Source organism: Paramormyrops kingsleyae, chromosome 12 (genome assembly GCF_048594095.1).
Source record: "Paramormyrops kingsleyae isolate MSU_618 chromosome 12, PKINGS_0.4, whole genome shotgun sequence".
NCBI lineage: Eukaryota > Metazoa > Chordata > Actinopteri > Osteoglossiformes > Mormyridae > Paramormyrops > Paramormyrops kingsleyae.
The window spans coordinates 32,845,769-32,859,160 of NC_132808.1; the positions used below are offsets into that span (position 1 = coordinate 32,845,769).

The 13,392-nt window shown below is 48.9% G+C and overlaps 1 protein-coding gene across 3 annotated transcripts in view; it reads right to left on the minus strand.

The window, feature by feature from the left end:
• The window catches only part of LOC111853953 (transcription factor COE3-like), a 100,286-nt gene that overhangs the window by 17,934 nt on the left and 68,960 nt on the right, over window positions 1-13,392 (minus strand). For 2 of the 3 annotated variants that reach the window (XM_023831430.2, XM_023831426.2), the window contains exons 10-12: window positions 11,555-11,688; window positions 11,003-11,129; window positions 1,306-1,394 (exon numbers count right to left, since the gene is read on the minus strand). In XM_023831430.2, the coding sequence (XP_023687198.1) occupies window positions 1,306-1,394; window positions 11,003-11,129; window positions 11,555-11,688 (350 nt within the window). The remainder of the gene's footprint in view (window positions 1-1,305; window positions 1,395-11,002; window positions 11,130-11,554; window positions 11,689-13,392) is intronic. The other variant, XM_023831427.2, reaches the window with a different exon arrangement.

Sequence of the window (13,392 nt, forward strand, 5' to 3'; positions counted from 1 at the left end):
GGAATCATCAAAGTAGCCCGACAATGTGTGTTTACTATTAGCATCAATTTAGAAATAAACTGCTTTTTTGGTGACTGGATCTTAGATGTCAGATTTTGATAAATGGCCTCAATTTGGCAGCTGTTTTAAACTGTCAGGCCCCATCTGATTGTATACCCCTCCACAGCAGTTTCCTGCCCAAAGGAATCTCACTCACTTAGTCACTGCGCTTTTTAGGGAAAATAATCTTTTCATGCTAACTAGCTGGGCCAAGCACTGAGGGCAAATACGGAGGGGCATTACGGAGTCGTCGTCCCCCCCGCTCCCCCACCTCGGGTTATTTGCGTGTGCGTGCATGCATGTCTTCGCATGAGAGAGAGCCCTATAACTGTTTGCTCTCTCCTTTTATCCTGTCAGGGCAGCGAAAAAGTAACAGGCCACTAATGCAGGGCCGCCACAGCAACCGAATAGCAACACGACGCGCTCACAGAGTCCCGAACTCGCCGCTTTGTTTTAGGCTATGTTTCTTAACCCAGCTGTGTTTCTTTTCGTCTTTTTTTATAAAGGGAAATGTGTTGTCACCACAAACCACAATTGACTGCTGCCTGGGTGCAGGAAGGGGGTGGGGGCAGAACGGAGGGCGGGGGGGAATTTTCCCGTGAACTGGCGACCGCGTCGTTTTGTTTTTGGGTCTTTGTGAGGTTGTCTCACCAAATCAGGCATTAAATGGAGTGTCACTGGACTTCTCAGGGACGGGCACTTGTGCGTGGTGGAGTCAATGGATTTTTTGGGATGAAACACGGGGCTTCTAACTGTCTTATCTGAACCAGGTTCCAGTGTTGAAACCCAATGTCACGTCATTTATAAGCAGAATTAAACTGGCTGCTTATTAAGGCCCTAGAGCCTATCCCAGCATGCAGAAGGCAGGGGTACACTTTGCATATCCCAGTCCATCACAGAACATGCGCATATACACACTCATATGTCAACATAAACAGGTTGATGTAATTCCTGAATACATAATATAAATGTGAAGCTTTTTGCTACCCAACACTGCAAAAAAGAAAAAAAAAAAACTAAATGTCAAACTACTTGTGGAAAAAACTAGTACCAATCAAAGTGTAACACGCAATCACAGAACCAATCATAATTAGAATCAGAGTCTGAAATCAGCACTAAAACACGGCGTCTGCTTGAGTAGACATACACCATACAGGAGTGACACAGAGAACACCAAGGAAAATTTTGCCAAAGAAGTACACCAAATAATCCATTTAAAATGAGTCAGACATTTTTCATTGGCCCGTCCTGTGTCATGTGACATACCTTGGGTAATCTCTCAGGGTCTCCGGGGTGTCTGGGGATGACCTTCTGTAACCTCTGGAAGCCGTAGTCGATGGTGGGTTCATTCAAGGCTGAGGAAACGAGAGGAGAAAAAGCAATCAATGACACGGCCTGGGTTGGATGGGATCTCATGCCCGAGTCCTACGTGTTAGCTAAGCAGTGAGGAAAGCAGCGGAAACCACAAGAAGTTAACATGTACGAATTTTCTGACAGAAGTCAACTAGAAGACTTCATGGATTTCAAATAAGATTAGTCATTAAAACAAGTTCACACCATGGCTAAAAAAGATGGCTTCCTCTCTAGTGCATGGCTAGCTTTTTCAGATAAACCCCAAAAAAGCACAAAGTACTATTTTCTGCTGTTTCATAAACATGTACAATTGTACCCTGCAGTCGTCGACAGTGATGGCTGCCGTCAAACCCAGCCTATCGATTGGTCGATATTTTAGGGATCAGTCAGGCCCAACTCCATTCCTTGGCACGCTACATGGAGGGACTCTCCAGGGCCTCGCTCCCGAAGGCGTCCCGATCCGCATCACACTAATGCTTCTCGATGCGTCCTCTTGTTTATCTACTCTGTGGCGGGACCCCGTGAATTCAGCTATCCCCCAAAGTATCCCTCTCTCATTGTTTCGCATTAATTCAATTCCACTCCTCTTTCTCCCTCCTCTCGAATCTCACTTTTATTTCATTCTCTCCGGCAGACGGCTGCTCTGCCTTCCGTTCCATTTACATTTCTCTTTCTCAAACGTTGAGGGAAAAAAAACACACACGCACACACACACACACACACACATGGAAACGAGTTAAAGGAATTTCTCCATAATCAAGCCCATTAATCATAAAAGGCTGTCAAATTTGACTTTGGGGACAATTTGTCAGCCCTCTTGCCCACTCCGCTTTTGTCACCCGTGCCGCTTGTATTCCATAAGGATGATTGACACTCCAAATGCCGGGGAGTAGAATAGCTAGTTTGCACTAATATGCATAACCGGCGCTTTCATGAATAAGAATAAGGGCATGGCAGCAGAGCACGGCCCCTTCAAAGGGCCCGCCGCCGTTCGGCTCGGCCCCGCAAATAGATGTTATTACCGCTATAACAATATTTGTTTTCTTTTCCCTGGGAATGAGGCCCTGCAAGCAGCTAAATCAAATTTGTTTGAGCTGTTTTTCGAACAGAGGAAGAGAAAGGGGATTGGAGGTGGGAAGGGTGCGTGGGGGTTGGGGGGGGACCTGTTGAGGGTATGGTTGGATTGGGGGATGAGTGGGACGGTTCACCTGGGACCTGTGGGATATGCCTAGGCGAGTCCTCCCTCACCACTAGGAGCTGATGTTTACTTTGCCTGGCCTCCCTTCTCTGTTTACCGAGCCCTGGGTGGGTGGGTATCGATCCGACAGGCGTGGTTTGAGCCCGGGACGGAGAACAAGCAGGGGATGGCTCAAATCCAGAAATCCAGAGTGGCATTGGCACATCTGAGGTTTGTCAGTGTACCCTGAGACATCAGAAGGGGGCGCTGAGAGTTTACGGTTGGATAGGGAGGACTGTGGTGGAGGAGAAACCAGCCCCACAGATTCTTACACAAACACCGCCCCCCCCCACCCGCCCATACTCTGCTGCACCCTTTCTGAATGGGTCTGTGTGACTACGAGAGAGATTGACAGAGAGAGCAAGGGAGAGATGGAGGGAGATGAGGCAGCACTGAGGGAGAGGTACAGTTCACAGGGAGCGCTTGTACTAATGAACCTCTCGACGGGGCGGCAGGCATACAGCAGCCGACGACCCCCCTCTCGCCGCTCCGGCACGGCCCCCGAAATTAAACCCATTACTTCTCCTTATTAAAATCCCAGCGCACTCTGACCCATACGACACGCCGGCCGCCTGCAGCCGCACCCCCCCCCCTCCCCAGCCAATCGATACCCACCCCCCAACCCCTCCATCCCCCTCCCAAAGAGCCCGGGTAATTGGAGAGCGCCGGCGCGCAGTGCGAACCCTGACCCCCCGCGCATTACACAGCCGATATGAAGATAGATTGCCTGATTTAGTGTAAACATATGCTGCGATTCCAGGCATCACTGCCACTTTCTCCCTCGTAATTTGTATTGATTTTTCAGCCATCTTCGAGACTTTTGGCCCTGACGTGTGATTAGGGGTGGGAAGATAATGTAGTTCGCTGGAAGGACTGCGCGAGAAGAAAACGGGGGTGGCGGGCAGACGAGGGGTGTTTATTATTTATTTATCTCCCTCTGTCCTCGTCTCCTGCGGCTACAGACGTCCGCTGGGGTGTGATCCAAGCAGTAGCCGGCCGCTGAATGCCATCTCCATGGATGAGGCTGTTTGGAACTGGCGAAAACTGACCCGTCCGGTTCCTTCGATTCTGACTATCCTTTTGTCGTTGGAGATATTAATCTTAGGCCTGGATTCCCTTCTGGTGTCACTAGGTTCGATCATGGTTGTGTAAGACACGGTGGGTTTGACACGCCCCTTAAGGAGTCGTTGAGGTGTCACACACGAGGGTACGATTGCGGAAGAGTGGAGGGGCCGTGATTCTGGCAGCTTCAGCTGTTTGCCATGCTCCTTAGGTCAATTTAGCGCGTTACTATTGTGTAATTAACCCTCTGGGGTCTAGGGGCATGATCACACATTTCTTCAAATATCATAAACTTAATTCATGGCAAATAAATTATGTCTTATATATTTGTTTTGCCATTACACTCATCTTTATTTTAATGTACATTGTAAATATGTCAGATTTTTGTTAAGTTTGAAATTTGACATCAATATATAGACATTGCAAAATGCAGTTTGGAACATTTGCAGAAACATTATAAAAGTCCATAGTAAGCAATGCTGGCAGTTTGTTTTGATCCCAGATATCTGATCACCAAAGTCTTGGCTACATGAAGATGACTAAATGGTGTAGTTGCAACATTCATTTGGATAAATAAATAAGAAAACCGAACTCATGTCAATATTTCTGGCTCCTTTCATTGAATATGTAGCAACTTTCATGTGTATGAATGAGCCATTGACACCTGTCCACGTCCCCCCCCCCCTTTTATGGCGCTGATGGGGATGCATCTGGATCGCGTTTCACCGCTGCATTGTTCATCAAATTACCATGCGAATGCGATTTGAATACGCGCTAATGCGGCTATTTAGAAAGTGAATAGCGATCTTCGGGTGAGAGCGGTACTACACGCCCCCGATGCAGGTAAAACAAAGTAAGAGTAAGTAAGACCCTGACAGACGGCTACAGGGAAACAGATCAAGTCGGCAGTCAGCGAATTCGCCCGCCCCCTAGCCTCAGGGAGGGTCAGAACCCTAGATGAAGCCCATTATGTATCTGCACCCATGTAAGCACTGGGGCAGAGAATTCATGAAATGGACTTTCCCTACATAGCTCTTGATGTCGGCACCGGCCACATACACATTTGGGAATATGGCTCCCTTGTGCGAGCAGAAAAGCATTCTGGGATGCGCGCCATGGGACGTGTTGAAATGGGACCCTGTTTGTTTTACTAGCTGAAGTAACGACTCTCCCAAAAAGGCGCCAACAAGCTCGTTACGGACACCGGTGCCCGGTTGTCTCATGCCAGTGTCCCGGGGATGGTGAGGGGGAGTTTTGTCCCCGAGTCCGAACGTACCACAGCATGTTAGCATAAATGCCAGCCAGCCGATGTGTGGCACCTCACACTTAGGACAGTAATCGAAAGTGCAGGAACATAGCAAAGTGAACAGAGGGGTGTCGGTCACACTCGTGCCTGCGTTCACTAGCGGACAGACAAACACGGGAGAATCGTGCGACATGTACGGGCCACACCAGGGGAGGATAAGGAGGAACTTAAAGAAAGAGGCTCGATCAATCACCGCAGTCTGCTACCAACCCCCCCCCCCGATCAATGCTCATAGAAATTTCATGAACTTTAAACCGTGATTGACAGCTCAGGCGAAGTAAGACGGGACGCATCGCCCCTTTAAAGCGGGAGCCTCCGGGGAAGACGGATGGAACCCCACTCTACACCACTGTACAGCCCCTGATGGAACACGTCCCTTTAATTACGAGAAAACACTCTGCAGTTATGGCAGCAGTTACCCCAGTCTGACAGTGACACCACCTGATTCTAGCCCCTACTTTCAGAACACTGGTGTTCTGTCAAGATCAAACAATTTGCTCACATTATTTTACATTCAGGTCTTCCCTCAATCCCAGGATTATTACTGTAGTTTATAGTGGGTTTGGCACTGAAAGTAAAAGATAAATGATTTTATTTAAAGGTCTCCTACTGCTTTTTTACTGACAGAGACATTTTTATTCAGCAGTGACAATATTATCACCTGTGGGATATCAGGTGATGACGATAATGACAATAGCCATTGTTGCCTGTAACGAGATAAGGGGGAACTGAGATTCAGAGGGCCCCGTTTCCAGGAGGACGTTTTAGGCCGCTACGCTAAGGCAGTCCTGCTGCACCTCCCGTCCTTGTTGCTCAACCTCATCAAGGCACAGGTTACAATTAACTTCTCGATGAGGAACATCATTTCCCCAACAATAACTGCTCAAATCACCGAGGTGGGTAAGGTGCTCCTAACCAGTGAGTGGAGCAGGACATTCATCTGCAAGCTGGGGAAGCAAACTTCCAGATCCTTATCTCTGCATATATTATGCATGAGCAACCAGATTGCAGTTTTGGAGAAACTCCATTCAGGTGCACTTGCTCCTTGAGTCATTCTGGCCACGCTGTTACGGGTCTTTATTTATATCGCAGTCCTGTCGCCATGACAACACTGTCATTAACTTTGCTCCATCTGGGCGAACCAGCAATCCCACACCCACTGCCTTAAAGTATAAAAAAACCAAGACTCGTGACCGCAAAACTGGGAACTGGCTCCGGTCCGGGGCATTTCACGGCGACCACTGTCAGACGCGGGCATGCATTTACTTCCGAAACTGTTTACCGGTTACCGGACAGAGGCAGGACGTTTCGGGGGTCTTGCCGAGACAAGAAGCACGGACGGTTCGGTCGGGGTGAGGCACAGACAAAACAGCGAGATTAAATCACCGCGACCCTTTGCTTCTCCCATATCCAGTTGACATTTAGCACATGGAATATCTTGCTAATAAGTACCATGTGCTGGTCCACGGCAGAGTGGAGAAAAGGTACAAAGCCCATCATTGTTTTCCCATACTAGCGGCGGGAAAAGCAGCTCCGCGTCCCCCCCAAACCAAGGTTATGGGAATGCCCTTTCGAAACCATCAACTGTAACTCAGGAACCCTGCGTTGTAAAGCCAGGAAAGGCCTCTTAAAGGGCCAGTGCGTGTCTTAGTGCCAGAATGTCTGCGTGAACAGAGCCACCGGCCCGGCTTGAGGTGGGACCAACGCTCCATGACGCTCGAAAACAAACTAGCTGACATGGCTTAATATTAAATATTAAGGTGAAATGATTGCAGAGTCTGCTGATTTCAGTAAACAGCAGGACAGGACCTTAGACCAGGCCCCAGTCCTGCGGGTTTGAGTGATAAAATAAATACCTAACTTAGTCTAAGCTTGCCACTCTTTTATGCTTATTACGATTAAATTATTCAATTATACACAATGTCAGATGAAGCGCAATTTTGTTTGTTGTGGGGGGGTGACACTCGCACTGTCGATAGCTGGCAACTGCTCAAATACCATGGTGGGGGGGGGGGTGCTTTTTTGCCTTTTTTGTCAAGGATGGAAAACAGACACACAATGTCGATGAAGACCACAACCATGTTGACGGAATGGTCGTTTCTGCCAACGAGAGCCTCCTCCCTTCCCCTAAGGGAACCCCTCTGGTCCAGCAACTTTTTGGACCCCCCGTCTGGAAAAGCTCATCAGAAACTTCCTCTGATCCAGAGCGGCACATCTCTGTATCATTATACCTGCAGCAATGTGTAATGTAGGGTCAAACTAATTGAATTTTATCACAGAACCCACATCAATACCTATTAAACAGCATCCATGGGTAGTATGCGACCATTGTGGAATTACATAACAAGCGTAGTAATGAAATCCATTTTAATCATTCAGATTTTAATAACGTTACCCACAAACCTCCCGCTCCTTACCTCCGGACCAATGTTGCAGAACTGCCCTAATTGTTAGCATGTGGCCTGACTACAGATTCAGGGCCTTCGGCGAAAGGGCTGATAAAAAACGAGAGGAGATGGGAGCTTTTAGCCGCATGCGAAGCCGGCGTAACCGGGGGTCGTGGCCCCCGCGTGGACTTTACCGGATTGTCACATTCGCTCGATGCCAATGCGATTAAGCAACCCGATACCAAACATGATAACCGTGACGATCCTCATTTCACGAATGGTGGCGGTTTAGCGAATCGGAGAGGTACAGTGGCGCTACAAGCTGTGGGACATGTGCAGGTCCATGCCAGTCCATGAGGCTAGGAATTGTGGGATATTGTAGGAGCTGGGGGATTGTGGGATACTGTAGCAGCTCTGGGACTGTGGGATACCATAGGGGCTGTAGGATTTTGGGATAATGTAAGAGCTGTGGGATTGTGGGATACCGTAAGAATTGTGGGATACCATAGGAGCTGTGGAATTATGGGATACCATAGGGGCTGTGGGATACCACAGAAGCTGTGGGATTGTGGGATACCATAGGGGCTGTGGGATTGTGGGATACCATAGGGGCTGTGGGATTGTAGGATACCGTAGGAGCTGTGGGATTGTGGGATACCATAGGAGCTGTGGGATTGTGGGATACCATAGGGGCTGTGAGATTGTAGGATACCGTAGGAGCTGTGGGATTGTGGGATATCATAGGAGCTGTGGGATTGTGGGATACCGTAGGAGCTGTGGGATTGTGGGATACCATAGGAGCTGTGGGATTGTAGGATACCGTAGGAGCTGTGGGATTGTGGGATACCATAGGAGCTGTGGGATTGTGGGATACCATAGGGGCTGTGGGATTGTAGGATACCGTAGGAGCTGTGGGATTGTGGGATATCATAGGAGCTGTGGGATTGTGGGATACCATAGGGGTGGTAGGATTGTGGGGTTTTTTTTTCTTTTCGCACAGCTGTGTTTTCACTCGGAAAGCCAATACCCCCTGGCTGTGCTCATTGGTTTACCCACACCTTTCCGGAGCAGCGGCTGAGGTAAGGGAGTGAGGGGGCGAGGGGTTGAGTGCTGAAAGACGTTGGGGGGGACTTAAGGCAAAGCACCCCGGACTGTAAGGATTACGAGATCCGGGACAGTGCCTGTAAACCCATTAGGCGACATAGGCGGCCGCTTAGGGCACCGTCTTAGGGCAAAAACACAGGTGCCCCCCCATCCTACACAAAGTAAAATCAGGCAGTGGGGGAGCTGGCGGTAAAGCTTGCCTGTGGCGCCACATAAGGCCAGCACTGATCAGGGAAATTGGCATCTGCAGAATCTACAGAAACACTGGAAACCAAAAAAAATATATGGAAGAAGACGAGACCTGATTGGCCCCCTCCCTAGTCACTCACCGTTTCAGTACATATCACTGGCTAATGATAAGGCTGGTCCCTCTGTATGAATTATGGTCCCGCTTATGCCCCCCACCATAAATAAAACCCTAGAAACACCCCTGAACCTGGGTGACATCAGAAGGCCAATAAAAGCATAAATCCCATTCAGAAGGTGCCTGCATTCCTTCTCCCATTTACGAGGACCCCCTTCTTCACGTCACAGTCTTTGCACGTGGGGCTCCAGAGGCATGGGGGGGGGGCATCACAGACCTTTGGCACCATGTGACAGCCACTGGGAGGGGAAGGACAGCTTAAAGGCTAAGCCCCGCCCCATCCACCGCGGCCTGATCTCTGCCTGTGGCGAGTGCCATGAAAATCAAAGTCGCCAGGTTTCAAACCTCCAGAATATTAAAATCCCTGCTACTGGTTACCACGGGGACAGGAACCGTGTGAGTGACAGGTGATTATCCAATCAGCTGCGAGGTCAAGAGTCAAGATGCACCGTTTTTCTCCATTTAACCAAACGTTATCCGTGTCACACAAACTATTCTCTCTTTCTTAGACTCAGTGAGTCAAGACGCCATGAAAAAAGAAGGATGTGTGTTTTTCATTCCTGGGTAACTCCTTTCATATCAGATTATTTAGGAACGACAGTGCTTAAATATTTAAGCGGTCTCATCCAGAGGATTTTAATATTCTCCGCTGTTTGATATAACACTGAGTTTTGGGTCAGGAGGATGGTTAAATATGTGCTTACTGGGGCATCTGGAAGGTCCCTGGTGTGGGGGGGGGGAGACAGCCCTGGATCTGCATGTTTTCACCCCTGTTTAATAATGCATAGCCTGCAAATTTAGCCATTTACAAGCCTGCGTGCTGCCGGATTCAGGTGTGACACGTTCAGGGAGCAATGAATATTGGGGAGAAACATACGTTTGCGTGACGAGGGGGCTCCCGTGTGCTTTTATTAATCGCGTTTACCATAGGTGCGTGAAATGAGACCTTGGGGGCACCCAGAGAGACAGCGGCAAGACCGTGGCAAAATGATCAGGTGTCTTAATGGATATGTGACCACATGCTGTCGATTGAACGCAATAAAATCTATCTTGATGCAAAACAAGAATTATATATTTCTTTGCATAAGGCTCCAGCCCCCCCAAGATGTTAACTTGTATGAGCAGAGGATGATGGATGGATGGATGGATGGATGGATGGACGGACCGTGGAGCTTTTTAAAAAGGAGAGTCATCGGGAGAAGATTTAAGTCCTGTCCACTTGTTTCTTTGCTTTTAAGAAACTCATGTGTAACCTTTCTTTTTACAATAAAAAAAAAAAACGATATAATTCGGGCTTTTATTAATTTTTAATTTATTTTACGATGCATTAAATTATTTCTAGGTGATTTTTTCATGATTTCTCATCACTGCATTCTTAATGATGCACCAAAAGTTACTTAGTGCTCCCTCCAGAATCCGCAGTCCATGGATGGATGGATGGATTGATTGATTGATTCCTTGACAAACTACTGTGTGTGTCTGTTCCAGGCAAACTTCCCTCAACATTTATCTGAAGCCAGAAGTAAATACGTATGGAAGTAAAAGGGTACGATTCGGGATAAGCCTATGTCGGCGTACGCTGGGCCGTATCGCTGAACGCCATCGGCTATTAGCATCGCAAAAGAGCCGGCAAAGGCCTGGCTGGGCTCGCTGGCGTCTCTCCCGGCTACATATACATGACATGAATGAGCAAAGCGGGGAGATAATCCTTATGTTTAACAGAAACCCTTAACATAGCGGCTGCCTTTGTGGTGCACACTTTGACATTTTGTTATCATGCTAAACAGTCATTTTTTCCCCTGACCTTTCAACTGCTTTGAATGGTGCCTGGATTATTCAGGTGAATAATCGGACATGAGGTATAAAGGCCCGATTTAGCTGGATGATAGAAATCTGCCCCCCCTTCCCGGACTGCTGCATGGGGGGGGGAGCAGTGACCGACCATCAGATGGCGACGTGAAAGAGGAGGGGAAAATAACATTTGTGGTAGAACACCTGACCCTCTCATTGTCCTTGTAAATAACATTTACAGAAAGGCGTACACAATGGGGGAGGCTGAAAATCCCGCAAGACAGTGGCGGGGGGTGGGGGGGGGGGAAGGAGAGAGTGGCAGAAAGGCCATGGGGTGGCGAGGCGGCGGCGTGTCGAACCTGTGTAGACGAAGCGTCCTGGGGCCCCCTTGCAAAACTGCTTGGACTTGTAGGAGAGCGTAACCTCCACGACCCCCGGAATGTGCCGAGGGGGTGTCTGGACTCGGATGGCGTGGGGCGTGATCAGCTGCAACGCGACAAGGAGACAAAGGGTCACTGCGGCCACCAGAGGGAGGCGCTGTAATTACAGAAACTACTTTCCTCCCTGGCCCGAGTTTGAGTCGTCGTCGTAAAGCACGCTTCGTAGCGTACCTGCCCCAGAGCATTTAATAAACGTTTAGCAGTGACATTGCAAGTTAATTTGAAGCAAATTAAGAACAGATATCGGCGTTTAATGGGAAATAAAGCAGAACAGAGCATGGGAGGGAAAACTAAAGTCACAGGGTCGGTAGGAGAGTAATAAAAACCTTCTGGGGTTCCAAGACCAACAGTCCAACACCCCCCCCACCAATAACGCAAAGCGACATTCGACTCAAAATCAGCTGCTTGTGTTTCATTTCCCAGGACCGCACCTCGGTCATCAAAATCCCCCCCACGCAGAGGGGCACCCACCTCGCTCCACACCAGCATGGTGCCGAAAACCACCTGCAGGCCGTCGAAGAAGTTGTCCCCGATAATGATGACGGTGGCCCCCCCGGTCGTCCAGCCCTCGCTCGGGCTGATGGCTTTGATGCAGGGGGTGGCTGCTTTGGAGACAACAGGTGGGAGGGCATGAGAACTACAGCTCTCACCTGCGTGTTTTTAAAGCTTTCATGCGCCTAGCAACCGGTTTCCATGGACGCCGTTGTCCATACAGCGCAGTACAGCCATTACAGCTAACCGGCCGAAGTCTAGTGCTCTCCCATATAATTTAATTTAAAATCCACTCTTGCATATCTGATACGCAAATTGAGAACAACCATAAAATAATAACAATTATTATATACTTCCATAATGGGTCTTACCATAGCTAATAACGGTCACGATTACAGATTCCCAGATGTTGCCATTGAACTGGGGGGAGGGGGCTGGGATCGGCGCTATTTTTTGTACGTCAGATCAATTCCTGCACTCCCTCTGCTCTGACTACCAGGAAACGGGGCTCCGTTGTGCCGGCACAGAGCCAGACGGGCAGGCTGGCCCATACAGATCTCCATCCAAATTGATCCTGTCGTATGTGGGGAGATATTCTCCAACCGGCCAATCGGACATCACCATAGACAGGGTGGGCGACTGACAAGGCGCCTCTTATTAACAAGCCGGTCCTTGGGTTATTAGCTATTGATCAGGCCGGTTATGAGCAGCCGTCTTATGTTGTCAAAGTCAGGGCGGCATCCAGCGCATGTGAGCACTGGAGCCTTCGTGTCGAGCTAGAGAGACCAACTGCGAGGAGGAGAGCACTGAACAGTGCGGCTGTCACCCTCAGGGCATGCTGGAAGCTAAGGAGGGCAAGGCCTTTGGAAACACAATAGGAATGTCAAGACACCGTAGATGCCATCACCTAACTTCATGCCATGAACTTTCGGTACCAGGATCTTTGGCTAAACACCAATGCCAGTATAATCCTCATATTATTTAAGTACTAAGCTCAGCAGCTCAGAAATCCTTAACTGAAGGGGTCAGATCTGAATGACAATCATCTATCGAATACAAAGAGGCAAGTAAGTGAATTTGGGTATAGATGACAGGGACATGTCCTTACCAGTGTTGTGGGAGTTCCATGTGTGTTTAAAGAGGGAGGGAGTTCAGGGCTGATTTGGACCCTACCAGTGCGATGAAATAAAGGCCTTTAGCTATCAGCAATGATAACCTTCGGTTTGAAAAGTGAGCCCCCCCCACCCCCGCCCCCACAAGCCCACTTAATCAGCCATGCTAAGCGGTGGTCAAATTGATGGGGAACTTTCCAATCTGCATAAGTGAATAAAGTTTACGAAACAAAGGAAAATAGAAACCGTCAAATATTAATTGACGGGGAACGCGGAACAAAGACTTGAGCAGATGTTCGCTTTATCTCTTAAGGAAGCATCGCAATCTGGCTGGGATGAAAGCCTTCGTGATCCCCCTCCACGGGTCTGACTCCTCCAATGGCCTCTCTGGTTAAAGTCCTGCCCTCCGACAAACAATACGAGCCATTGTTTGTTTGTGGCGCTATGGAGAGTCGCAGGGAAACGTCGGCGAGCTCGCCCGGGTGGATACGCAAAGCATAAATATGCACGTCGTGCGCCACGGGGCTCCTGAGCCCGCCAGCGCCTTGCACACAAAACGGAACAGATTTTCCCAGCTCCTGAGGGGCCCAAGCGGGCGACAGGAACGTTCTGTAACCAGAGGACAAAGCTTGGAGGAGACAATGAGGAGAACCAGCACGTCTCCACTGGATGGGAAGCGTGACCTAGTTTGTTTGTAGTTTGGAG